Source organism: Danio aesculapii, chromosome 11 (genome assembly GCF_903798145.1).
Source record: "Danio aesculapii chromosome 11, fDanAes4.1, whole genome shotgun sequence".
NCBI classification, from domain to species: domain Eukaryota; kingdom Metazoa; phylum Chordata; class Actinopteri; order Cypriniformes; family Danionidae; genus Danio; species Danio aesculapii.
The window spans coordinates 36810621-36835312 of NC_079445.1; the positions used below are offsets into that span (position 1 = coordinate 36810621).

Here is a 24692-nt window from a genome sequence, read left to right on the forward strand (position 1 = left end):
GCTGGTCAAGTTGTTTTTAGCTGGATTTATCTGGTAATTTTCTAGCCTGACCAGCTAAGACCAGGCTGGAAATGGCCAAAACCCCTCTAAAACCAGTCTGGTCAACCAGCTTAAACCAGCTGAATTTTTCAGCAGGGCAGCAACTTATCAGGACATGTTTTATGCAGAGGATGCCCTTCCAGCCGTAACCCAACACTGGGAAACACCCATACACTCTTGCATTCACACACGTATAATACGGACAATTTAGCTTACCCAATTCACCTGTAGCGCATGTCTCTGGACTGTGGGGGAAACCCACGCGAACACGGGGAGAACATGCAAACTCCACACAGAAATGCCAACTGACCCAGCCGAGGCTCAAACCAGCTACCTTCATGCTGTGAGGCGATCTTGCTACCCACTGTGCCACCGTGATGCCTATATAAAATATTATGTCATCATATTAAGTGGTGTAATAATGTAAATGATTATAAACCTCTTGTTAAAAAAAAATTTATGCTTTGACTGTTTTGTTGCTTTTTTATTTTTTACCCATAAAGTTATTACATCAATAAAGAATTCAAGGGAGATTAATCAATATAATAATAAAATAATGGGTAATTATATTGGGCAAATAAATATTATATATTATAATTATAATATCATTGGGTAGGCTAAATTGTCTGTAGTGTATGTGTGTGAATGAGAGTGTATGGATGTTTTCCAGTGATGGGTTGCAGCTGGAAGGGCATCCGCTGCATAAAATATATGCTGGATAGTTAGCGATTCATTCCACTGAGGCAACCCCAGATTAATAGAGATTAAGCCGAAAAAAATAATGAATTATCCATTACAACTCCTTGAAACACAATCCCTTTTTTAAGGGGATATTCTACCAGAAACGTCCATTTTTACTTATGAAAATGTGACAGGGCCTGACTTAAGCTTGTCGTGCTCCAAAAAATCTTACAAAACAAGCATAAAATCATACAATTCAATGATAGAACGCATCCTTGATCACTGTCAGCTTCTTCTCCATCAAATGATACAATAGAATCTGGATGCAGCCTTTATGATGCAAGCTGAGATTGCATCTCTCAGAGATGCAATGTCAGACACAATGCACTCAATGGAGTTAGTGATGTCATGGTGACAGGTAGGGTTAGGGGTGGGGTTAGGTGAACCCATTCAAAAGCATTGCATGCTACTCAGATTGCATCTGCTTCTCCAATGATCTCAATTCCGAGTCATAGCCTTAATAATTGTATAATTAATAATTATAATTAATAATTAATTATTAATAATTATTAATTATTAATAATTATTAAATGTATTTCACGCATGTTTTATTAAATTTTGTGCAAATGTGACAGAACTGACCGAAACATGGGACAATTTTAAGTTCATTTGTATTTAATATTTGTAGTATTTATTTGTAGAATTTATTTATGATTTCATGTTTTTAATCAATTGATGTGAACGATAACAGCTTAAACTTGCTATTTCTGAAGTATGTTTTTCCCTAAATAACAGTTTTTAACATAACAAAACTATTAACGCTGTAAGTTCAACTGGGCTGAGGACAAGGACAATGACAGGATTTGTACATTTGTAAAGTGTTTTTAATAAAGAAAACAAATCTAAAAACCAAATGAATGGCATATTCCTTTACAGAAAAAAACCCACAAAAATCAACCATCAGGCCTTTCAGACATTTTTTTTGATAAAAATACTTTTTATTCATTCTATTTATGTTTTTATTTCAGGGATAGGTCATGTACGTTAATGTAAAGTCCCTTAGGTCTAATTTGCCGATGTTTCTGAGAGGATCTGGCAACACTGTGTTACATTCACTAGTGTGTCACTTTAAGGGAAAGTTGAAATCACGTGTTACACTGTAGAAAGTTTGACAAGTTGGTCGACGTAAGTCCTCTGTTTTCCCGCTATCGAAAACCTTGAATGTCATTCTCTCGTGTCCTCTTCTTCTCTCAATATCAAAAATAGGAAACTAGCCCGGAATTGAAGTGTTTTGTGTCAGCGACAGCGTAAAACCACCCAAACATGGAAGTCGTGCAGGTAATAAACTACCGGGGGTTAAGCAGTCTTCGCATTTTCCGCTCCACAACGTCGACGTGAGGATTTCATCTTTATTTTCTCCATTTACAGAAAGTCATGTCGGGATTTAGTCTGGATTTGGGACCTGTGAAAGAGCCACTGGGATTTATCCGACTCCTTGAATGGGTGAGTTTTTACGATCAGTCAACAAGTCCATACTTTAGCTTGAAAGTTAAATATGACAAATAATACACTGTTATATATAGTTTCAAACACTATATTACATGATTATATCGACGTACACATCTTTTACACAAGTGCGTTGAAGTCACATATGGTGCTGTTTTGTCAATAGGGGCCAACACCCATGTCAATATAATGTCAAGTAGATCAAAACTAGCATGTAATCCATTATGAAGGTCATATATGTATTTATACATGTACACCTCTTTAAGTGTGCTATCTGATAGGGTATATGCAGTAAAAATCCTCTCAAGCATACAAATGCATGCAAATTTTTACATGTCCAGCCCTGCACACTGTCCCTTGGGAATTAAATGATGTTTACATTGCCAACGGTAGGAGCAACCAAGATAGTCCTGTTTGTAACATGCACATTTAGAGACTCCTATGGTGGACTTTAGACTAATATCGCTTATATGCACTGCAAACAATGGAAAATCTGGGCTATAAAGGCTGTAAAACACGCCTATCTGCAGGGCTCCCAGACCGATGTGGGTAACTAGGCCTGGAGTTCATTAACCTACTAAGAAATCAGGCTGGATGTGAAATTAACTTATTTGATTTAGGTGACTTTTTATGTCAGTCTGATCTAATTTTTGTGTGTTTGACAGATCTAGAATGGAGTAGAGAATGTGATAGAGGTATAATGGGTTTTATATTCGGACATTTGAACTTTCTCCTTAATATTATCATCTCTTAATAATATTATCTCCTTTGCTAATTCTAAACAGGGAAATCATAATGGCAGCCAATGACTATTAAAGTACAACATTGTTCATAGTCAATTAAATGGTGCTAATTTTGTTTTGAAGTCATACTTTGATGCGATTTCAGACCGAATATGCAAAGTAGAAGGTGTCTCTGTTTAAAAATGAACGAATGTGTAAATATAAAACCAACTTCACCTCAACGAGAATGTGGAATCTTTTTCTAGGAGGGGCATCTAGGCTACACTTGCCCAACTTGTGAGCTAAATATATTTGTGTTTGTTCTTGATTTAGTTGTAGACTTGACTGAAATTCAATCCAGCTGGTCTGATATAGTTAAGAAGTCCGGAAGTAGAAGCCAACTGCAACAAATTTCAGTGATATGTGATGCTATAGCTGCATACTCACTGGCGTAAATATCCAAGGTCATTTTTAGAAATTATGTTGAATGCACTGAAAGGAATTCCAGCGGCTTCTGCTGAACGAATAGCATGTGGTTTATTAGATATAATTCATTAACTGGATTGGTATCTCATTGACTGAGTTGGGTAGTTGTATTATCCTCGAAATGCTGTATATGTCTCCTTCTGAGGTTCTGTTTACTCCTGATTTTAAAGGAATAGTTCACCCAAAAATGAAAATTCTGCAATTTGTTTACTCATCTTTGACTTGTTTCAAACTTGTTTGGGTTTCTTTCTTCTATGGAGCACAAAGGAAAATATACTGAAGAATATTGGATAAAATGGGCTTTAATAGTATTTTGTTCGTTCATACTATGGATGTCAATGGCTGTGTTTATCCAGCATTCTTCATAATATCTTGTTTAGCATTCAACAGAAGAAATAAATTCTTAACTTTTATAACCACTTGAGTGAGTGTGAGGACATTTTCATTTTTATGTGAACAGTGTCTTTTAGATGTTTTGTTTGTCAATCTGTTCAAGCGTATGACACTAAATAATTACAGCTTAAACCGGGTATGATATGCTGTTTTGATATGATCTGATTGAATCTGATATGAATATGCTTTTGATCAATTTCATATTGCTTTGTACTAGTGTAAATGTATACTTTGTTGAATGTGTTCAAACTGCCACAAAAGACACCAGCCTACTAGTCTCACCTTGCAAGACCTGACGGCTGAAGGTCTGGGAGCTTTGGCCGCATTATATTATCAATGGCCGCTTACTATGTCATATGACTGACAGGTTAACCAACCAATCACGTTTCATTTTGTGCTGCGCCATGTTTGGTGACTCTTTTCTACATAAAAAGCATGCAGAGTGAGATGAGTAGGATAAACTTTTCATTCAATAAGAAAAGATGTGCATAAACTATGACGGAAACACTTTTACCGAACAAATTCCAGTATGCTCATTAAAAAGTCATGTGATTTGGTTATCATGTGATGATAAAAATGTGTGTGAATGGACAAACAGCTGGCTGAGTGCATTGTAAAACATCTGAAATGTTGTTTTGATCATTCTAAAACGTCGTAAATATTTGAGTATTAGTGTTATACTTATTATAATTATATGATTAATTACCTCCAGAGTAGTCAAGAGCATCTGTGCTCTGCGTATCATGTCCTCAAATGCCACCGTGCGTTCACTGCGTGTCAGGATTGCGTTCTGAGATGCAAGTCATTTAATAAATAAAAAAAAAAATTTAGGCACAAATTCTATTTTTACTTGTGATTATTGGGTGCCAGTTGATTAGGAAGTGACGATTTTGTTCTCTTTGACTTGATTTGACACTGCTTTATTCACATATCATTTATATAATATATTCCAGGTTTGAACATAAATTTAATTAGCATATTTGGATGGAAACATAGCTACTACTAAGTGAAAGTTTTCAATTGTATAAGGCAAGGCTTTGTTGTATTTGTGAGTATCCACAAATTGAAAAAACATTTACTGTTTTGAATAATGTCTTTCTCTTATCTTTCTGACCAAAATGACAGAATAAGGTTTTCACTGACAATAGAAAACAAAACGAGAATATAAGAATGAATATACAAAAGTATTACTTGACATAAGATGGCACCATTACTGTGCGTTCCCACCGAAAGCGGCGAGAGTGTCAAAGGTCGCTCTGGCCGCCCTGGCAACAATGCTGTCTGCCTTCAGCTCCGGTGGCGAGAGCGTCAAAATTCGCTACGTTAGTCACGTATTTAAAGGGGGCGCTGCAGCATATCATATCAGTTACATTCTCGCATAAAACATGCTTTCTAGCGTGAAGATGTTGCACACTTATTATCAAATTCATTTAACAATGGAAGATCAAGTTGCATGTGGTGTGGCTATGCTCCACTTAATTATCCAATGTATTCTGAAGCAGCAATACTGTTTTGTATTGTCGCATGAGATTCCCACTTTTTTTTTTAAAGAAAAAAATATATATAACATTGATGCACATCAGTAACTCGCCAGTAATTTATTTTAATGTATGTTCCTGTAAGAAAACATTGCAAATAATTGGAAATCCGGTGACCGTCCGCAATAATCAAACCTTTGGGAACAACTGTGGTTGGAACCAAAGTTCACAGGACTGTGTTGGACTCCTCTCAAGCGCTGGACTTGTACATTCTGATTGCTTGCCGCCTAACCTCGTCATAGCTCATTACCATAACATTGACTTGATTTCTACTCTCCTCGACGTCCACACCAGCGGAGACGCGCCGCGCTGCTCCTCGCCGCTTATCTCCGCCTATCGCCGCCGGCTCCCATTGAAAATGAATGACATCCGTCTACTTTGATGCTCTCACCGCTTTCGGCGTGAACATACAGTAAGGCTGTGTTGGGCCATCAGTCAGCATCTGTCTGCCTAGTGGGTTTGGTGTGTTGCCTTTTCATCGGGTTAACGTTAAATCTCAAGGCAAATTTTCACATGCAAACGCAGAATGCACACTCTCGAATCTGTCGGCTGCTGTCTATTTGGTGTATTCCCGCTCAGCTTTTTGGTCCAGATGGGACCCAACGCATTTCAATGCAAGGCAACAACATAGTGGGTTTTTGTCGCCGCTAGTTTTTTTGTGATTAGCTTGGTGTGTCCAGGCCTTTACTGTAGGCTTGTCATGATACTGGAATTTGGTACCAATCAATACTGAAGTTTTAAGAACGTCCATTTCCCACGAATATTTGAGCTCTGTCGAGCACGTTCTTAAACAGTGCTGATTTGCCATTGTGTTCACGTGCTCAACAGAAATGACTGTGATTGGCCGTGAAGGTCATCAGTTCACCAAACTCACCGCTGTTTACTGAGTATAAACACAGATACAGGGACATTGGAGTGTTTCAAAGTCATGTCGATCAGCTGGTTTGTCTATAAGACATTGAATCATAGCTTTAAAATGCTCCAGTGTCCCTGTAGCTGTGGTTACACTCAGTAAACAGCGGTGAGTTCGGTGAACTGATGACCTTCACGGCCAACCACAGTCATTTCTGGTGAGCACGTAAACACAACAGCAAATCAGCACTGTTCAAGAACAAGCTCAACAGTGCTTAAATGTTAGCAGGAAATGGACGTTTCTAAAACTTCAGTATCTAATGGTACCGAATTCCAGTATCTTGCAACCCTACTTTATTGTAACTTCAGCAGCACCAGGCTTGTGAACAAAAGGGTCAATCTCGTTGATGAATCAGTTGTTAATGTGGCATGTCAAACCACCCCAAAATAAAGAGACTGATGGGTTTAAAAAAAAAAGACTCTTTTACTTCTGCCATTTTGCATGTTGGTGTGTGCAATCACATCGGTGGTCTTTGTTTAGTAACAAGATGTTAACATGTTTGAAAAGAGCGAAAATCAGTACATTTTAACAGAACAATCGAAAGCTTATGTTCTCTGTGTTGTCTTGTTTCGTGTTTTTTGGTTCCCTTGGTGTTTGCACTGTCATATTTAAGACCAATTCTAAGGATGCAAGGCAAAAATCTATACTTTTTTAAAAAATTTGAGACCAAACTTCCCAAACATCTAAAACAATGCTGAATGCTGAGTGTTTGTTGCATGTGTGAATATGATTGTATTTTTACCAATTGAGATGTCAAGAAAAGCTTATAGATTTGTAAAAGAGAGAAACCATTGGCACAAATTTCTGTCACACACGTCTGCAAGGCTGAGATGCACCTTTAGTGATTTTTATTTCTCTTTTCTCGCCTGGCAGGTCTGTGTCTGTCTCAAACAGTATATGCCAGACCCTTTGTAAACATTTGCACTTTGCACACAATTTTCCTTAGTCTTTGAAAGTCATTATGCTGTAGATGCAAACATGCAAGGTGGCAGACAAAGGAGGAGGTGTGAGTTTAACACAGTAGTGTGTTGTTTTGGATCCCTTTCTATGGAGCAAATGGAATTTCTGCTATTTAATCCACACTGTTAAGGTGCTGCTTTCAAGTGGGAACTGATTTCCTCTCAAACTCATCTAAACACACAGCAAAGGTTCATTTAAGTAGGTGTAAATTAAAGTGATATATCATTAAGTTATACCAGTTAAACTCTTCTTTCTCTCTCATCCATTCAAAAAAAAATAAACCACCAATATGTTTTTGTAGCTTTTATAAAATCTTTTCTATCAGTTTTGCTCAGTTTAGTAGGTATAGTTCACCTAAAACTGAAAACCTACTCATATTTACTGACCCTCGAGTGCTTTTAAATCTTTTATGAGTTTCTTTCTTCTGTTAAACACAAAAGAAAATATTCTGAAGAAAGAGAAAGAAATCCATTACCTTACTAGTGGGAATACTATGGAGTTCAGTGGTTACAGGTTTTCAGCATTCTTCAAAATATCTTCTTTTTTTGTTTAGCAGAAGAAAGAAACTCAAAGGTTTGAAATGAGTAAAGGGTGAGTAATTGATGGCAGAATTTTCTTTTTTGGTGTAACCTATTCTTTTTTTGTTATCTTTACTGTATTATTATTGGTATTATTAATAAGTATAGATTATTTGATTCATCTTGCTTATACCAAACATATACGTATGTATTAGTTTCCATAAAAAATAAGTCAGTTAAAATATAGCACCGATAAAATATGTATGTTTATATATTATACATTTTCTTTCTTTCTTTCCTTCCTTCCCTTTCATTCCTTCTTTCTTTCTTTCCTTCCCTTTCATTCCTTCTTTCTTTCTTTCCTTCCCTTTCATTCCTTCCCTTTCTTTCCTTTCTTTTTTCTTTTCTTTCTTTCCTTCCCTTTCGTTCCTTCTTTCTTTCTTTCCTTCCCTTTCGTTCCTTCTTTCTTTCTTTCCTTCCCTTTCATTCCTTCCCTTTCTTTCCTTCCCTTTCTTTCTTTCTTTCTTTCTTTCTTTCCTTCCTTCCTTCCTTTCTTCCTTTCTTCAAATGTAATTTCTTTTTATTTGTTGCTGTTGTACTTTTTGCATATTAATATTTATATATTTTTCCACATTGCTGTTACAGCTCAATATGTGTTAGTTTTATTTCTAGTGGGATTTTATTTATCTTCTTATTATTGTTATTATATTTTTTTCATTGTGTTTTCGACCTAAATATTCTATTTGATGCAAGAGTTTATAAATGTACTCTTTGATTCAGAGAGGAAGAAAATGTAAAAACTAAATTTGTTTTCTGCTGATAGATTGGAACAGTTGATGTCTTACTGATCCTTTCTATTTGATATTGTAACTCTCTTACTAATATGCATCAATAAAACAGAGATAAACTAAAATATACTAAGCCAAAACAGCAAATTATTTCAATCTATTATATTGACAGAAATAAATAACATTTTTAAATAAATGAAAACAGAAAACGGATATTAGTTGATTTTAAGTCCATCTTATGTCAGACAGAAAATAACACCGTAAATACAATATAAATAATATTGATACAGATGCATATACAAAATATGCCATAAAAATTACGAACTGATACAATTAATCAAACACGAAATTATCAGGAAAACATAATTATACACCAAGTAAATAAATCATAAGGTAAAATATCACATATATACACAAAAGCATACATGCATAAGATAACATGAAAATAATACTAGTAAAGCAAGAATTCATTCATTCATTCATTTTCTTTTTGGCTTAGTCCCTTTTTTAATCTGGGGTCGCCACAGCGGAATGAATCACCAACTTATCTAGCATATGTTTTACGAAATGTTTTATGTTTTTAAAAGAAATAGAAGAAATATACTATAAAAAATAATATTTTATTATTATACAATAATTACTCTAAACAACAGAAATCAATCCTAAATGTAACTGGAAGGCACAACTGAAGCGATATGCTAAGAAATCTTTTGACCATTAATGACAATTAATTTAACATATTAATGACAATTCTATAGAATTTAATAAAAAGTTTTATATAATTATCTGTTGTCTTAGACCCGACTCATGGTGGAGAATTAATGTTATTAAGTCTTACCTCCCTGACTCATTATCCCTCCTTTCTGCTTCATATAGCCATGCTTAGACAAAATACGATCATCGTCATATTATAACTTACTCCAGTTACTCCGGCTTAACAGCGCATAAGCGCCGTGTATTTCATCGACATGCATGTAAACAAGTGGTATTCACACCGGGAGCAGAACAGGGCGTGAGGCGTGCAGAAAACAGTTTCTGTGCGCCTCATGCTCTGTTCTGCTCCCGGTGTGAATAAAATAAATGCATATATTTTACATTATGTGCCAGTTTGCTTTCACCAGCGCTGTTTTGGTTGCACATAGAGAATAACAAACTTGCGCGTGCATGGAGACATGTGAATGTGACTTGCACATGTGAATGGAAAATAGCGTCTTACGTCTTTATTCTGGGAGCACAACTCTAAATTAATACACTTGCATAAAGTTGATAGCTCAAAGCTTTTACTCTGGCTTTTTTTTTTTTTTTACCATTTTCCCCATGCTGTCGCCCCTTTTTGGAACTCTTCAAGTTTTTGTTTCATTGCAAATCAATATTTTCCATTCTAAGAGTATGTATAAGAATATAAGAATATTAACAGTATATTTGATCACAAATGATTAGGTTAGATTAGAATATCTTTATTGTCCCCGAAGGGCAATTAGGTTTACAGCAATAGCCGACAGTTGACAGCAACAAGTCATGCTCAACAACATAAAATAACAGTAAACAATACAGTAATCATTTAAAGCTTGTTTAGTAACCCAACTGCAGTTGGAACAAATGAATGCAAGTATCTGTTTGACCTTGCCCGTCGAGAATAAGTATACCTTCTGCCTGATGGCAAGAGGCAAAACTTAAAATAAAGTGGGTCGTTCTCATTTGCTAAATTGGACCTAGCCTTCTTCATGACTCTCTCCTCATACACTTGTCCAATACTGCTAAGATTTATGCCCAAGATCTTTTGAGATTGATGAACAATTTTTGAAAGTCTGTTTTTACTTGTCACCCTCAAATTACCAAACCAGCATACTACTGCAAAAGTTAAAAGACACTCGATAAAAGAAGAATAAAATGTCCTAAGAAGAGGCCTATCCAAATTAAATCCCTTCAACTTCCTCAAGTAGAACAGTCTTTGATTTGCCTTTTTACAGATAAAATTAGTGTTGACCTCAAAATTCAGTTTATCATCCAAAACGGTGACCAGATATTTATACTCACTCACTGTCTCAACAACAGTACCGTTTATAGTAGTAGTATTAGCATTAGAAATAGAGTTGTGGCGAAAATCAATCAGCATCACTTTAGTTTTTGAGATATTAAGTTGTAAAAATGAGCCTTTGGACCAAGCAACAAAGACCAACACATGATCCTCATGATCATGCAACAGACTAACAATGACAGAATCACCAGCATACTTAATTATATACCTTGATTCAAATTTACTCTGGCAGTCATTAGTGTAAAGTACAAACAATAATGGTGATAAAACACATCCCTGTGGAGAACCTGTTGAGCAATAAATTGAGTTAGACAGTGCAGCTTTGATGAGCCATAAGACCTCTTTCACAATCATAAACGTTTGACCAGTTATGTACGTTTATGAGTCTTAGTGTAGGTATAACTGGTCCCTTTCATTATGTAAAAGTGCTTGAATGCGTAGGAGGATATGGCTTGTATGCCTTCCTAAGCACTTTCTTTAAAAATCTTCCTGAATTGCGAAAAAAGATGAGGAAACGGGCGAGTTTGACACATTATTTTCTTGTAAGGCAAGAATGTCAGCCACTCCCTTTGAAATCAGCATGTGTCCGCAGTGCTGTTTTTTGCTTTAAATCACCACATCCCACATCCCATAAAGCAACAATAGGGAGGAAGTATGGGTCGCTAGCAGGTAAACTGACCTCTGATCACGTTCACTGTGGTGACAAGGACGCTTCATTCACACAAAGGCGCACTTTTGTAGTCACTTGCTTCATGTAGGTGTGCATTCCGCCGTGAACGTGGCATCGGCCCACCATGTGCTTGTGTTTGGTGCCAGGCATCCATAGTTGCCCTGCTGTGCTTCTCTGTGCCAAGCACCTGCAACACACACTGATCAGGAACGAAGCCAAAGTCTTGCCGGGGTGAAGATCATCACACACCCACTTCTTAGAAAGCTGAGGGATTTTTAGGGAAGTGAAAGTGTAGGAGTATTTTTACAATCTTTTTGGTGTGCAATACGGACCAATGTTGTTTAGAGGATCAGATATCTGGTTTAATGAGGGACGGAGGCAGTCTAGTGTCGGTTTCTTTGTTTTTTATTTATAGTTTGGTGTTAATACAGACTTTGAATGGCCTCTTATAATAAATTGAATTATAGTTTTGTTGGATGGCACATTAATACAGACCTTGAATAGTCTGGTATAATGAATTGAGTCAGCGACACGGTGGCTCAGTGGTTAGGACAGTAGTTAATGCAAGTAGATTGGCATTTCTGTGTGGAGTTTGCATGTTCTCTTCGTGTTTGCGTGGGTTTCCTCTGGGTGCTCCAGTTTCCCCCACAGTCGAAAGATATGTGGTACAGGTGAATTGGGTAAATTAAATTGGCCGTAGTGTATGAGTGGGAATGAGTGTGTATGGATGTTTCCCAGTACTGGGTTGCAGCTGGAAGGGCATCCGCTGTCTAAAACATATGCTGTATAAGTTGATGAACATATGCAGTTATGAATGAATAAAGGTGGGAACCGGGGGACATGCAACAACTTTAATCATAAGGTAAACGCAAAACAAAACTTTCCATCTGGAGCTCCTTCTCTAGACTCGACACCTTGTAAACACTCGGTCCAAAGGGTTCGTGCAGCTCGTGCACTCGTCAGCGCTACCAAACTGACCAATCACAGAGCTTGCACCATGCGTCGTTGCGACGTGTAGTTAAATTTTTTGAGAGGTACGTGTCAGCGTCGGTCACGTCGAGGCCTATGTGACCACACGCAGGCTGCACCGGTGCATACGTGTGTGCTTGACTTAGAAGTATAAATCAGCCTTTAGTGTCCCACCATGCAGTGATGATAGACAGCCATATCGCACTGCTACTCGTGTGATATTGTGTTTATACAACAGTTCGACTGCATAATCGTGTGTATAAAAAAGAAAATCAAACACGGAGAGTCTCAAAACCCTTTTGTATGAGGAACTACTTTTCTTTCATTGTTCATTCACATCTGCAGCTGATGTCAAAACAGCAGAAACCGCTACTCATTCCCTAACATCTCCTTAGAGGTAGTATTTAAATGATTCTCTAGCATAATGTCTGAAATGATGATTTTACTCAAATTTTAAGATTATAAGGCTGAACGGTATGAATTGCCATTAGTCTACAGAGATTTCCCTGTATTTTTCTGTTGATATCGGGAGATCACAATAATTACCCCAAAAAAGCCAAAGCAAAGTAAACACTAACATTACTCTGGTATAAATACAGCACTACAGATAAAAAGAGAGAGATCGACTTAGAATGTCATTTACCTGTTTTGTAATGATTTGTTCAGATGTAGTTTAAAACGTATGCTGAAAAATGCAGTTTTTGTCTCCAATAAGGACTTATTATGCTGTCTCTGTCGCCATCTTGTGGTGGAACGTCAACTATCTTTGCTCTGCTCCGTATGACAGGCTGATGTCTGCGAATGCGCTGAACCACCAAAATTATAAATATTTTTAAATAGGCACTATCCTTATAAATAAACTATTTGCAATCCAAACAACTACATTCTTGCCTAAAAACTCAAAAGTACATCATGTTGTCCAACAGCAGCAAAATTTGTCAAACTGTAGTCCTCTGCTTGCCACTCGTGTAGGCGAAGTAATACACAAGGGTGAAGAGGCTGTACCAGTGCTGATATTACTTGAATATGTGATCAGCTAATCAGATTTAAGAACCAGACAGAACTGTTGTATATAATATAATATAATATAATATAATATAATATAATATAATATAATATAATTCATTCATATTTTTTCGGCTTAGTCCCTTTATTAATGTGGGGTGGTCGAAACAGCGGAATGAACTGCCAACTTATCCAGCATATGTTCCTTATCCAGCATATTTAACCTTCCAGCTGCAACCCATCACTGGGAAACACCATACATTCTCATTCATTCACACACGTACACTACGGACAATTTAGCTCACCCAATTCACCAATAGTGCATGTCTTTGGACTGTGGGGGAAACAGGAGCACACAGAGGAAACCCCACATGAACACGGGGAGAACATGCAAACTTAACACAGAAATGCCAACTGACCCAGCCGAGGCTCGAACCAGCACCCACTGCGCCACCATGACGCCTATAATATAATATAATATAATATAATATAATATAATATAATATATTTTCTTATAATAGTATTTTTCTTATAATAGTATTTTCTTCTTTCTGCATCCAATTTAAAACTTTTACTGCACAATAACAACAGTTAAATCATAGAATAAATGATCAAAATCAGATGATTTCAGCTGTATTTTGCTTATTGAAAATCATTTTAAAAGTTTTTTTTTATCTTTTTCATGAGATTCACCAATCCAATCAGCAGCATTTTGAAAGGCCAGTGTTCACACTTGAGGGAATTTCTACATCCTACTGTATTTTTTTTCCTGTTTAACAGCAGCTGTTTCTCAGAAGATCATCGTTTCTGAAATGGGGGAATCCACAGAGCTCGCTTCACTGACCGGACAGTCCTTGGAATTCTTTAATATGTAGCTGAAATGCAAAAAGGAAAGATTAAACTTTAACTCGGCTTGAATATTTGTTACATTTCCACTGACTCAGCCTACAAGAAAAGTCCTCTTAAAGTGATAGTACACCTAAAAGTGAAAGTTCTGCTCTTTTACCCATCGTCAGTCTGTAAAAGAAAGTCATGTGGTTTGAAACAATAAAAAGCGAATAATGACAGAATTCCTGTAAATCTGTGCCTAAGATCTATGTTGTTCCTAGATTACACAATATGGCTGTTAAAAGATCTTTATTTTCACAAATGGTCACAATTTACCAGCAAAACACAGGAAAGACAGGTTCACGTAAATATCTGCTGAAACTATAAATCATAGCTGTGCTACTGTAGTGATTTTCACAAGTGTCTGCAGAAGCCTCTTCCTGTGTGGAAGTGGGGAGTTTGTAAAAGGAAAGCACTGAACCACGCGCCAGGATATCTGTGAGTCAGCCGGGGGAAAAGATTGAGGAATCATTTACAGATGGAGGAATTCTCTGCTTGAAGACAGTGCTGTTAGAGGGATTTTATTTTGTTTTATTTTGTTTTATTTATTTTTTATTTATTTATTTATTTATTATTTGATATAATTTATTTTTTTTTTTATTGTTTTTTTAATAAATTTTTTATTTTTCTTATTTTTTATTTTATGTCTTTTTTTATTTATTTTTTTTAATAAATTTTTTGTTTTTTGTTTGTTTTGTTGTTTTTATTAAATTTTGTTTTGTTCTTTTTTTTTTTATTGTAGTTTTTATTTTTGTCTTCATTTTTTATTGTTTTTTTTAATGAATTTTTTGGTTTTATTGTTTATTTCATTTTTTGTTTTGCTGTTTTATTTTTTGCTTTTATTGTTTGTTTTTGTTTTTTATTTTTTGTTCTGTTTTTATTTTATTTTATTTATTTAGTTTTTTTATTTAGTTTTTAGCTATGTTGTTTTTTTATTTTATGTATTTTGTTTTGTTTTATTTTTATTTTAGTTAATTTTTTTTTTGTTGTTTTTGTTTTATTTATTTATTTAATTTTGTTTGGTTTTGTTTGTTTTTGTTGTTTTATTTTATGACTTTGACTTTACTGTCCACAACTGGAAATTTATCTTTGGCTTTACCAAATAATTACATCAACATCCATATCACGTATATCACAAAAAAAGTAACACTAATACATTCAATATCATTACATAAATCACGTTACAACGCAATTAACTATCCATACTTATTTTTAAACGCCCTTAATTAAAATTCTAATGGCACAAATGACCTTTTTTTTTTTTTTTTTTTTTTTTTTTACTTGAGGCTCCCTAAAATGTCTTTTTGATGGCAAAAGCTGAAAATTTATACTAAAGGGATGTGCACAATCTTCCAAATAAAATTTGTATTCATTTATTTATTTATTATTATTATTATTATTATTATTATTATTATTATTATAATGTTAGTACATGCAAACACTTGAGTTATTTTACCTTCGTTAATCGTTTCATCTTCACTGACGACTTATGTTGAATTTGTGTTTAAAGCATTTATTTTTGTTGCTTTAATTGTGTATGTAAAACTAAATCATTTTTTTTTGTTTTATTAATAACTAATTTTAAAATTAAGACCCTATTTTAAAGGTGGACAACGTATAAATCAGATATCTAAAAACATATTTACACAGTCAATCAGCACAAATGTTTTTGTCAGGATGTACTGAAGAAACAGTGAAATACTGGTGATGAAATCGCTGGGAAACAGATGTCATTGCATATGCGTATCAAGTTTTATGCTCAGACACAAAATATGCGGGAGGAGAGTTTCAAACTAATTATGCAATGTTAATTGTGCAATTCTAAAGTCATTTTGCTACTCCAAAAAGAACATTTTCAAATACACAGATGTCTTTTAATGGTTTTTGTGTGTATTTATGTGTGTCTGTGTGTGTGTTTTTTAGGTTTTTACCATTTGTGCCTTTGCAACCACTGGTGGTTATGTTGGATCCACTGTGTTCACTGTTAATTGTCCAGACAAAGAAATAGTTGATGTTACTGCTAATTTTGGATATCCTTTCAGGTATGAACAGCCACATTTCAATCATATTTCTATACATTTTATTGTTAAAATGCTGTCTAGTTGAACATGCAATTTAGGAAGACTTGTTTACACCAACAGTGAAAACCATAAACGATTAGGGCTAGGCGATATGGCAAAAATGCAATCTCAATAATTATTTTCCATATTGAATGATAATGATATTTATTTCCATATAAGTTGTTGCTTCCAGATTTAAAAGAGTATCCCAATGATGACTGAAGCCACAAAAATAACATATTTTTGGCCGATGAATTTTCGGTAGATGAAAATTTACATCTTGGTGGCCAAAAATTTTGTATCAACCCACTTTTAGATTCCCATTGTTACACATTTCTGCTGTGTGATTGGCTCTTAGAACAATATAGAGTAAAACAGAGCTTATCGTTGCTATTGACATAAATTTTATCGCGATTCGATATAATATAATTTATCAGCCCAGCCCTTTAAACAATCAAGATTTAGTTGTTAAAATTGTTGTAAATGAAAAAGAATTGAGTCAAATCACTATTGTAACAGAGAAACAATTGTTAAAATCCCTTTTTTTTAAAATTGCTCATGTTTTTCCAGTTGCCGAATGATAAACACATTGGTATCCAATCAGAATCCATCCTACTTTAAAGGGTCAGTTCACTCAAAACTGAAAATGATTCACCCTCATTTCTTTCCAATCCCCTGAGACATTTGCTCATATTCAGACCCCAAAATGAAGATATTTTAGATGAAATATGAGAGCTCCCTCATTCTCCATAGACACCAATGGTGCTGAGATGTTTAGAGTTTTAAAAGGCAACAAATACATTGTCAAAACAGACTTCGGTGATTCAACTGTAATCATACAAAGCTCCAAAAACACTTTTGTGTGCCCAAAAATCCTGTAAATATTGCTTTGTTTGCCTATGTCTTCCTCATAAGATTATACAATGTCTGTGGGTGTGTGTTGCGCTACTGACTTTAATGGCAATACGTCATACTGCCCATAGTAAACACACAGACAACTTGATGCGGGGAGAAGATATAACCTAACAAAGTTGTATTTACAGTTGTTGTTTTGTTTTTGGAGCTTTGTATGATTACAGTTGAACTAGGGCTGCACGATATTGGAAAAATCTGACATTGAAATGTATAGTTTTTCTGTGATTATATAGCGATATGAATATAGTTTCGACAGATGATTTGAACAGCTCTATTTGGAAAGATTTCATTCGGGATGATCAAGTCTTTTTCTAAGCAGTGCATTTACATAAATTATAATAAATTAGAAGCATATTTAAACAAAATAGAGGAAAGATAAAAGTTAAATAAACAGTGCTTTATTTTTGTCTGGAGAGTCTAACAGTATTCAGGTACAGAAATTGAACTGTCAAATGTAAAATCCTTTTAAAACGTCATCATTTAATAAATTATTTTAAAATAATATCGTTTAATCTTTGTTAAATAATATACCCTGCCTGACAAAAGTCTTCCCAATTAAAGTTAGCAATCTTATTTGTAAGAACAACAAATAATAACTAGTTCTAGTTGATCATTTGTGGCAGAAGGTATATTTTTCAGATGAATCATCTGTTGAACTGCATCACAAATACTGCAGAAGATCTATTGGAACCCAAGATTCTCAAAGAAATCAGTCAAGTTTGGTGAAGGAAAAAGTCATGGTTTGGGGTTACATTTAGTATAGGGGCATGCGAGAGATATGCAGAGTGGATGGCAAATCAGCAGCCTGAGGAATCAACACATTTGTGCTGCCCATTGCATTACAAACCACAGGAGAGGGCAAATTCTTTAGCAGGATAGCGCTCCTTCTCATACTTTAGCCTCCACATCAAAGTTCCTGCAAGCAAAGAAGGTCAAGGTGCTCCAGGGTTGGCCAGCCCAGTCACCAAAATGAACATTATTGAGCATGTCTTGGGTAAGATGGAGGCATTGAAGATGAATCCAAAGACTCTTAATGAACTCTAGGAGTCCTGCAAGAACACTTTCTTTGCCATTCCAGATGACTTTATTAATAAGTTATTTGAGTCATTGCAGAGATGTATGGATGCAGTCCTCCAAGCTCATTCTTTTTCCACTGCAGCATGACTTTATATTCTATACTGGACATTAAGTGACAAGACTTTTGTCTAAGCAAAGTCAGACCTTACTGTCCTTATTAAATATGAAAAATTAAGGCATGATCATATTTTATTTTGGTAAAATAAGCGTAATCTAGAGGCCTTTGCCTTTCATATAAGCCACTTCTGATACCAAATGATCAACTAGCAGTCAAGTTATTATTTGTTGTTCCTAAAACAAGACCTTTGTCAGGTAGAGTAATCCTGTTATAACAGGATTAGTTGTACATTACACAGGAAAAGTGTAATATATTTATTAAAATTACATCTAGCTTATTAATACAATGTATTTTAAGTTTTCATTGTTTTTTGGGAGAGTCTATTTAATGTATTCTGACCTGATTAGCTATTTTGGCCTACTTAAGTCAAACTATGCATCTATATTCACTTTACTTTTAGACAAACACCTATTTTATGAAAAATCAGTCTTGTGAAAGCTTGCGGTGTCTGTCGGTGCACTAAATCTGCCGGTTTTGGCATTGACAATGGCGTGAACCGTTATAGGGGTGGTCAAATGGATTATTTTAATTATTAACGATATTGTTTATGGTGTGAACAAGCCTTAAACCATTTGCATGTTGACAGGCTTGAAGGAAATGAATGTTATAGTTCTGTGCACTTAAATGATGGAAAAGCCCCAGTTAACATGTGACTTCCGCTTTCTAGGCTCCCGAGTCATCCATACCTGATTAATCATTGCAATGGCTCCAAGAACACGACTTACCTGCAGGGAGATTTCTCATCCTCAGCTGAATTCTTCGTCTCTATCGGCGTCTTGGGTTTTCTGTACTGTACCTTCACCCTCATCCTGTACTTGGGCTACCAGCAGGTTTATAGGGAGTCGAACCGAGGCCCCATCATCGTGAGTCATTGATTGAATTTCAGTCAGCTTTTTTTATTTCAGTAATTATTGTGATTGTGAGCAAAATGCAATGTCTTGTTTCTAGTGTGTGTGTGTTAAATTGAGCAAATATGGTTTTTAGTTGCATAGAAAATATATTAAATGCTTTTAAGATTTGTATTGCAGAGATTCAAATATTTATGAAAATATAATATCAAAACAAGAGTGAAATTATGTTACAGCATAATTCAGCATAACAGGTGTATTTATGATTTATGTAAAAAAAGATAGAATTGTGTCTTCCACTGCGGAATGAACCGCCAATTTATCCAGCATATGCTTTTTACAGCAAATGCCCTATCAGGCCGCAACCCCGTACTGGGAAACACCCATCTATCTCAACATTTTTTATTAGATTCTAAATTATTCAGAATCATCTTTCTGACAATTGGTCAAAGCTGGTGGTTTAAAGAATAGTGGAAACGTTTTAGGACGTAAAATTACAATGAATTAGTGTTGTGGTTTTGCACTGTGATCCTGAAATAGTATTTCATTAATCATATCCACTCACCGGCCACTTTATTAGGTACACATAACTAGTACCAAGTTGGACCCCTTTTTGCCTTCAGAATTGACTTAATCCTTCGTGGCATAGATTCAACTAGATACTGGAAATATTCCTCAGAGATTTTGGTCCATATTGACATGATAGCGTCACACAGTTGCTGTAGATTTGTTGGCTGCACATCTATGATGCGAATCTCCCGTTCCACCACATCCTAAATGTGCTCTATTGGATTGAGATCTGGTGACTTTGAAGGCCATTTGAGTACAGTGAACTCATTGTCATGTTCAAGAAACTAGTCTGAGATGATTCATGCTTTATGAAATGGCACGTTATCCTGCTGGAAGTAGCCATCAGAAGATGGGTACACTGTGGTCATAAAGTGATGGACATGTTCAGCAACAATGCTCAGGTAGGCTGTGGCGTTAGCACGATGCTCAATTGGTACTAATGGGCCCAAAGTGTACCAAGAAAATATCCCCCACACCATTACACCACCATCATCAGCCTGAACTGTTGGTACAAGGTAGGATGGGTCCATGCTTTCATGTTGTTGACGCCAGATTCGGACTCTACCAACCGAATGTCGCAGCAGAAATCGGGACTCATCAGACCAGGCAACGTTTTCAAGTCTTCTATTGTCCAATTTTGGTGAGCCTGTGCGCATTGTAGCCTCAGTTTCCTGTTCTTAGTTGACAGGAGTGGCACCCGGTGTGGTCTTCTGCTGCTGTAGCCCATCCGCCTCAAGGTTGGACGTGTTGTGTGTACAGTGATGCTCTTCTGCATTACTTGGTTGTAACGAGCGGTTATTTGAGTTACTGTTGCCTTTCTATTACCTCAAACCAGTCTGGTCTTTCTCCTCTGACCTCCGGCATCAACAAGGCATTTGCACCCACAGAACCAGCCTGTCTGGAACCAACAACCATGCCACACACAATACCCCATAATGACAATGTGAAAAAATATATTTTTTTAAATTGTTGCAAATTTATTAAACATAAACCTGAAAAATCACAGGAACATAAGAATTCACAGCCTTTGCCTAATACTTTGTTGATGCATCTTTGGCAGCAATTACAGCCTCTTTTTGAATATGATGCCTCAAGCTTGGAAGACCTGTCTTTGGCAATTTTTGCCAATTCCTCTTTGCAGTACCTATCAAGCTCAATCAGGTTGGATGGGAAGCAATGGTGTACAGCCATTTTCAGATCTCTCCAGAGATGTTCAATAGGATTTAGATCAGGGCTCTGGCTGGGCCACTCAATTTTCATGCTAGAAGATGAACCGTCACCCTAGTCTGAGATCAAGAGCACTCTGAAGTAGGTTTTTATTTAGGATGTCTCTGTACATTGCTGCAATCATCTTTCCCTTTCCATCCTGACTAATCTTCTAGTTCCTGCTGCTGAAAAACATCCCCACGGCATGATGCTGTGAATACTTATGTACATGTGATTTTTCAGGTTTTTTTATTTTTACTAAATTTGCAATAATGTCAAAAAATCTTTTTTCACATTGTCATTATGGGGTATTGTGTGTAGAATGTTGAGGAAATAAATGAATTTAATCCATTTTGGAATAAGGCTGTAACATGAAAAAATGTGGAAAAAGTGAAGAGCTATGAATACTTTCCGGATGCAGTGTAATATTAAATAGTATTGCACTGAATTGCATTTTAATAGGTGTAATAGATGTAGAATTCTTTTTTTATCCTGTGCGTGTCAGCTTCAATATTATTGTTAACTAAAACTGAACCATTTGTGTTACTTAAAATGAAAATTTCAGGTGAAACAAACAAATTAATACTTAAACTGTATTATTTCATTTGTTTGTCAAAGAAATGTTTAAGAATTTTTTTGTAACATGTACTAAAATAACTACATTTATAGCTAAAATGAAAGCAAGACAAAATCACTAAAACTTTAAGGAAGAACAAAGTTGATAAAAGCCCTAATAAAAATAAAATCTGTGTGTCTTATTTACATCTCTTGTTATATTTTCCTCTTATCTTTTTGTCCCTCTGACAGCCTCTTTGTCAGATTATACATTTTCTCCTGCAGTTCCCACAAATAAGCACTGATAACACAAACTGTACTCCGCTTGTTCTCCAGGATCTGGTGGTGACCGGGATCTTTGCCTTCTTGTGGCTGGTTTGCTCCTCCGCCTGGGGAAAAGGTCTAACTGATGTCAAATATGCCACAGATCCGAACAGGCTTATTATTCACTGTCTGCCTGAAGATAAATGTGACATAAAGAGTTACCCATCTGTAGGTCGTCTCAATTCCTCTGTGGTGAGTATACAGTATGAGTCTTAATTCGGCTCTTCTTTTGTTTTTGTTTTGTTTTTCAAGTTAAAGGTCATTTGAAGTGCTTTGGAATCTGCATTTTTTTTATTTGATGTTTGATGTAATCTCAACTAAAACCTGAAGAGAGGGCAGGACATATCATAGCTTCCTCCCCTTTTTGAATAACAGCCAATAGCCTTTCATGTTTATTGCGTCTCTACCAGTGAGAGTGGTTGAGATCAAGCGCATCAAATGTGAAGTGTCTTGAAGGGGGCGGAGCATGTCAGATACTAGAGAGCATTTGATTGGTCAGAAGATTTGATGAGAAACTGAAGTATGAGGTGAAGTCAAAATAAATTGTTGGTCAATGTAGGCGGACAAATTTCAAACTTTGCATGTTTTATATCTTCTAAATTTTTCAGATAACCAAGAATGTTCACTTGGCATGTTTCTTAAATATCTGCAAACAAATAATGGTATTTTTATGCTTCAAAAGAGTCAGAAACTTACAAACAGAACCTTTATTAATAACAGGGAATGGTTACTTTTTGACTCAATGTTGCCAGATTTAGCAAAACGCTTCAAATAAAAAAAAAAATCATACCTGCTGTTTACAGTGTGCACATAGCCACGATCAGTGTGACCTATTTTCAGGAAAATACGCTGAAAGTTTATCAAAAGTAAGCATTAAATAAACCTTTCTCGGTTCTCCCTCCTCTAGCTTTTTGGATTCCTGAACCTGATTCTGTGGGCAGGGAACTGCTGGTTCATCTACAAGGAGACTCCGTTTCACAAGCCGGCAAATCCACCAGTAAACGCAGAAGAAGGAGTTTCCACTTCCTAATCAGACAAAAGCGGCTCCTTCCTCTCCTCTCCACACATCTATACAGCAGAGGACATCACCGTTTGTTCATGTCCACACACACACACACACACACACACACACACACACCGAAGAGAAACTACACTTTAATATGCAAAAGTGTCATGCATTGCAGTTCACTATAAATGCAATAAGCTGAATTCATCATTTCTAGAATTTTGTTTTATCATTATTATTATTTTAGTGTCTGCTTGAAAGCACTGACAAAAGCAGGTCATAAAAATGTATTAGATCATAGGTCTCAAACTTAACTCCTGGAGGGCCGCAACTCTGCACAGTTTTGCTCCAGCCCTAATCAGAGGGCTACTTTTGAAAACTTTGATTAGTTTTATCTGCTGTGTAAGAATAAGGTTGGAGCAAAAATGTGCTGCGGCCCTCCAGGAATTGAGTTTTAGACCTATGTGCTAGATCAGGGGTGCCCAAACTCGGTCCTGGAGGGCCAGGGTCGTGGAGAGTTTAGCTCCAACTCTAATCAAACACACCTGAACGATCTAATCAAGCTATAAATAGCAAACTAGAAACTATTAGGCAGCTGTGCTGAAGCAAGTTGGAGCTAAACTCTGCAGGATGTCGGCCCTCCAGGACTGAGTTTGAGCCCTATCTATTAAACAGCATTTCGGTTCATTTATTGTGCTTTTTGTTTTATTATTAATATTTCTAATTGACGACCTGCTATTTCATAACTCTAAATATCCACTACAATCAGACTTTATGAAAAATGAGCACTTAAAACACCAGTATCACACTAACATCTAGCTCTAGACGTCGAAAGCTTGTTGTTCCTTGTAGTTTTAACATCTATTTATTGGTGCATTTCATTTACGCTCATGATGGGATGTTTTTTGTGCATCCAAAACACATCTGAGTTAGATTTGTCAAACAAAAGGAAATGCTCCTGATTTCAGGCATAATAATCTGATATTTAGCATGCATCCTTTTATTTTAAAGATGTTTGCGTCAGTTTAAGTGCTATTTGGTTTAATAAATAATAAAAAAACACTACACCAAAGGCCATATTTCTTATGCCATCAGGAAAAGTATGTAAATTATTAAACACTAGACATTATTCAGCAGAAAGCAACTCAAATTCATGGAGAGCCGCAGCTCTGCACAGTTTTGCTTCAGCCCTAATCAGACACCTTATCCAACTGGTGTTCAAGACTACTCTTGAACACTTTTATTAGTTGGATCAGCTGCGTTAGAATAGAGTTAGAGCAAAACTGTGCAGAGCTGCGGCTCTCCAGGAATTGAGTTTGTATGTATTGGATCAATGTATGAGCCCTATGTATTAGATCAATAGCAATTCGGTGACACCTTACAACTTTATTGTGCTTTTTGTTTTATTATTAATATTAATATTTCTAATTGACGACCTGCTATTTCATAACCCTAAATATCCACTACAATCAGACTTTTGGAAAAATGAGCACTTAAAACACTAGCATCACACTAATATCTAGCTCTAGACGTCGAAAGCTTGTTTTTCCTTGTAGTTTTAACATCTATTTATTGGTGCCTTTTCATTTACGCTCATGATGGGATGTTTTTTTCTTGATTTCAGCCATATTAATCTGATATTCAGCATGCAACCTTTTATTTTAAAGATGTTTGCGTCAGTTTAAGTGCTGTTTGGTTTAATAAATAATAAAAAACACTACACCAAAGGCCATATTTCTTATGCCATCAGAAAAAGTATGTTAATTATTCAACACCAGGCATTGTTTGGCAGAAAGCAACACTTGTTTAATAGTTTTTCTACTGTTCAGAGTAGTAATGTTGTCTTTTGTTTGTATTCAGCTTACTTGAAACTGTAAATGAAGCATCACATGGGTTTAT

At 35.8% G+C, this 24692-nt stretch overlaps 1 protein-coding gene across 1 annotated transcript; it reads left to right on the plus strand.

Annotated features, from left to right (window-relative positions):
- Positions 1 to 1846: 1846 nt before the first annotated feature.
- On the plus strand, positions 1847 to 23198 carry sypl2a (synaptophysin-like 2a). Its single transcript, XM_056468104.1, has 6 exons — positions 1847 to 2058; positions 2149 to 2223; positions 16038 to 16156; positions 18952 to 19147; positions 21800 to 21979; positions 22695 to 23198. The coding sequence occupies exons 1-6, from the start codon at positions 2044 to 2046 to the stop codon at positions 22815 to 22817; spliced, it is 708 nt and encodes a 235-aa protein (XP_056324079.1). The 5' UTR covers positions 1847 to 2043; the 3' UTR covers positions 22818 to 23198.
- The last annotated feature ends 1494 nt before the right edge of the window (positions 23199 to 24692 follow it).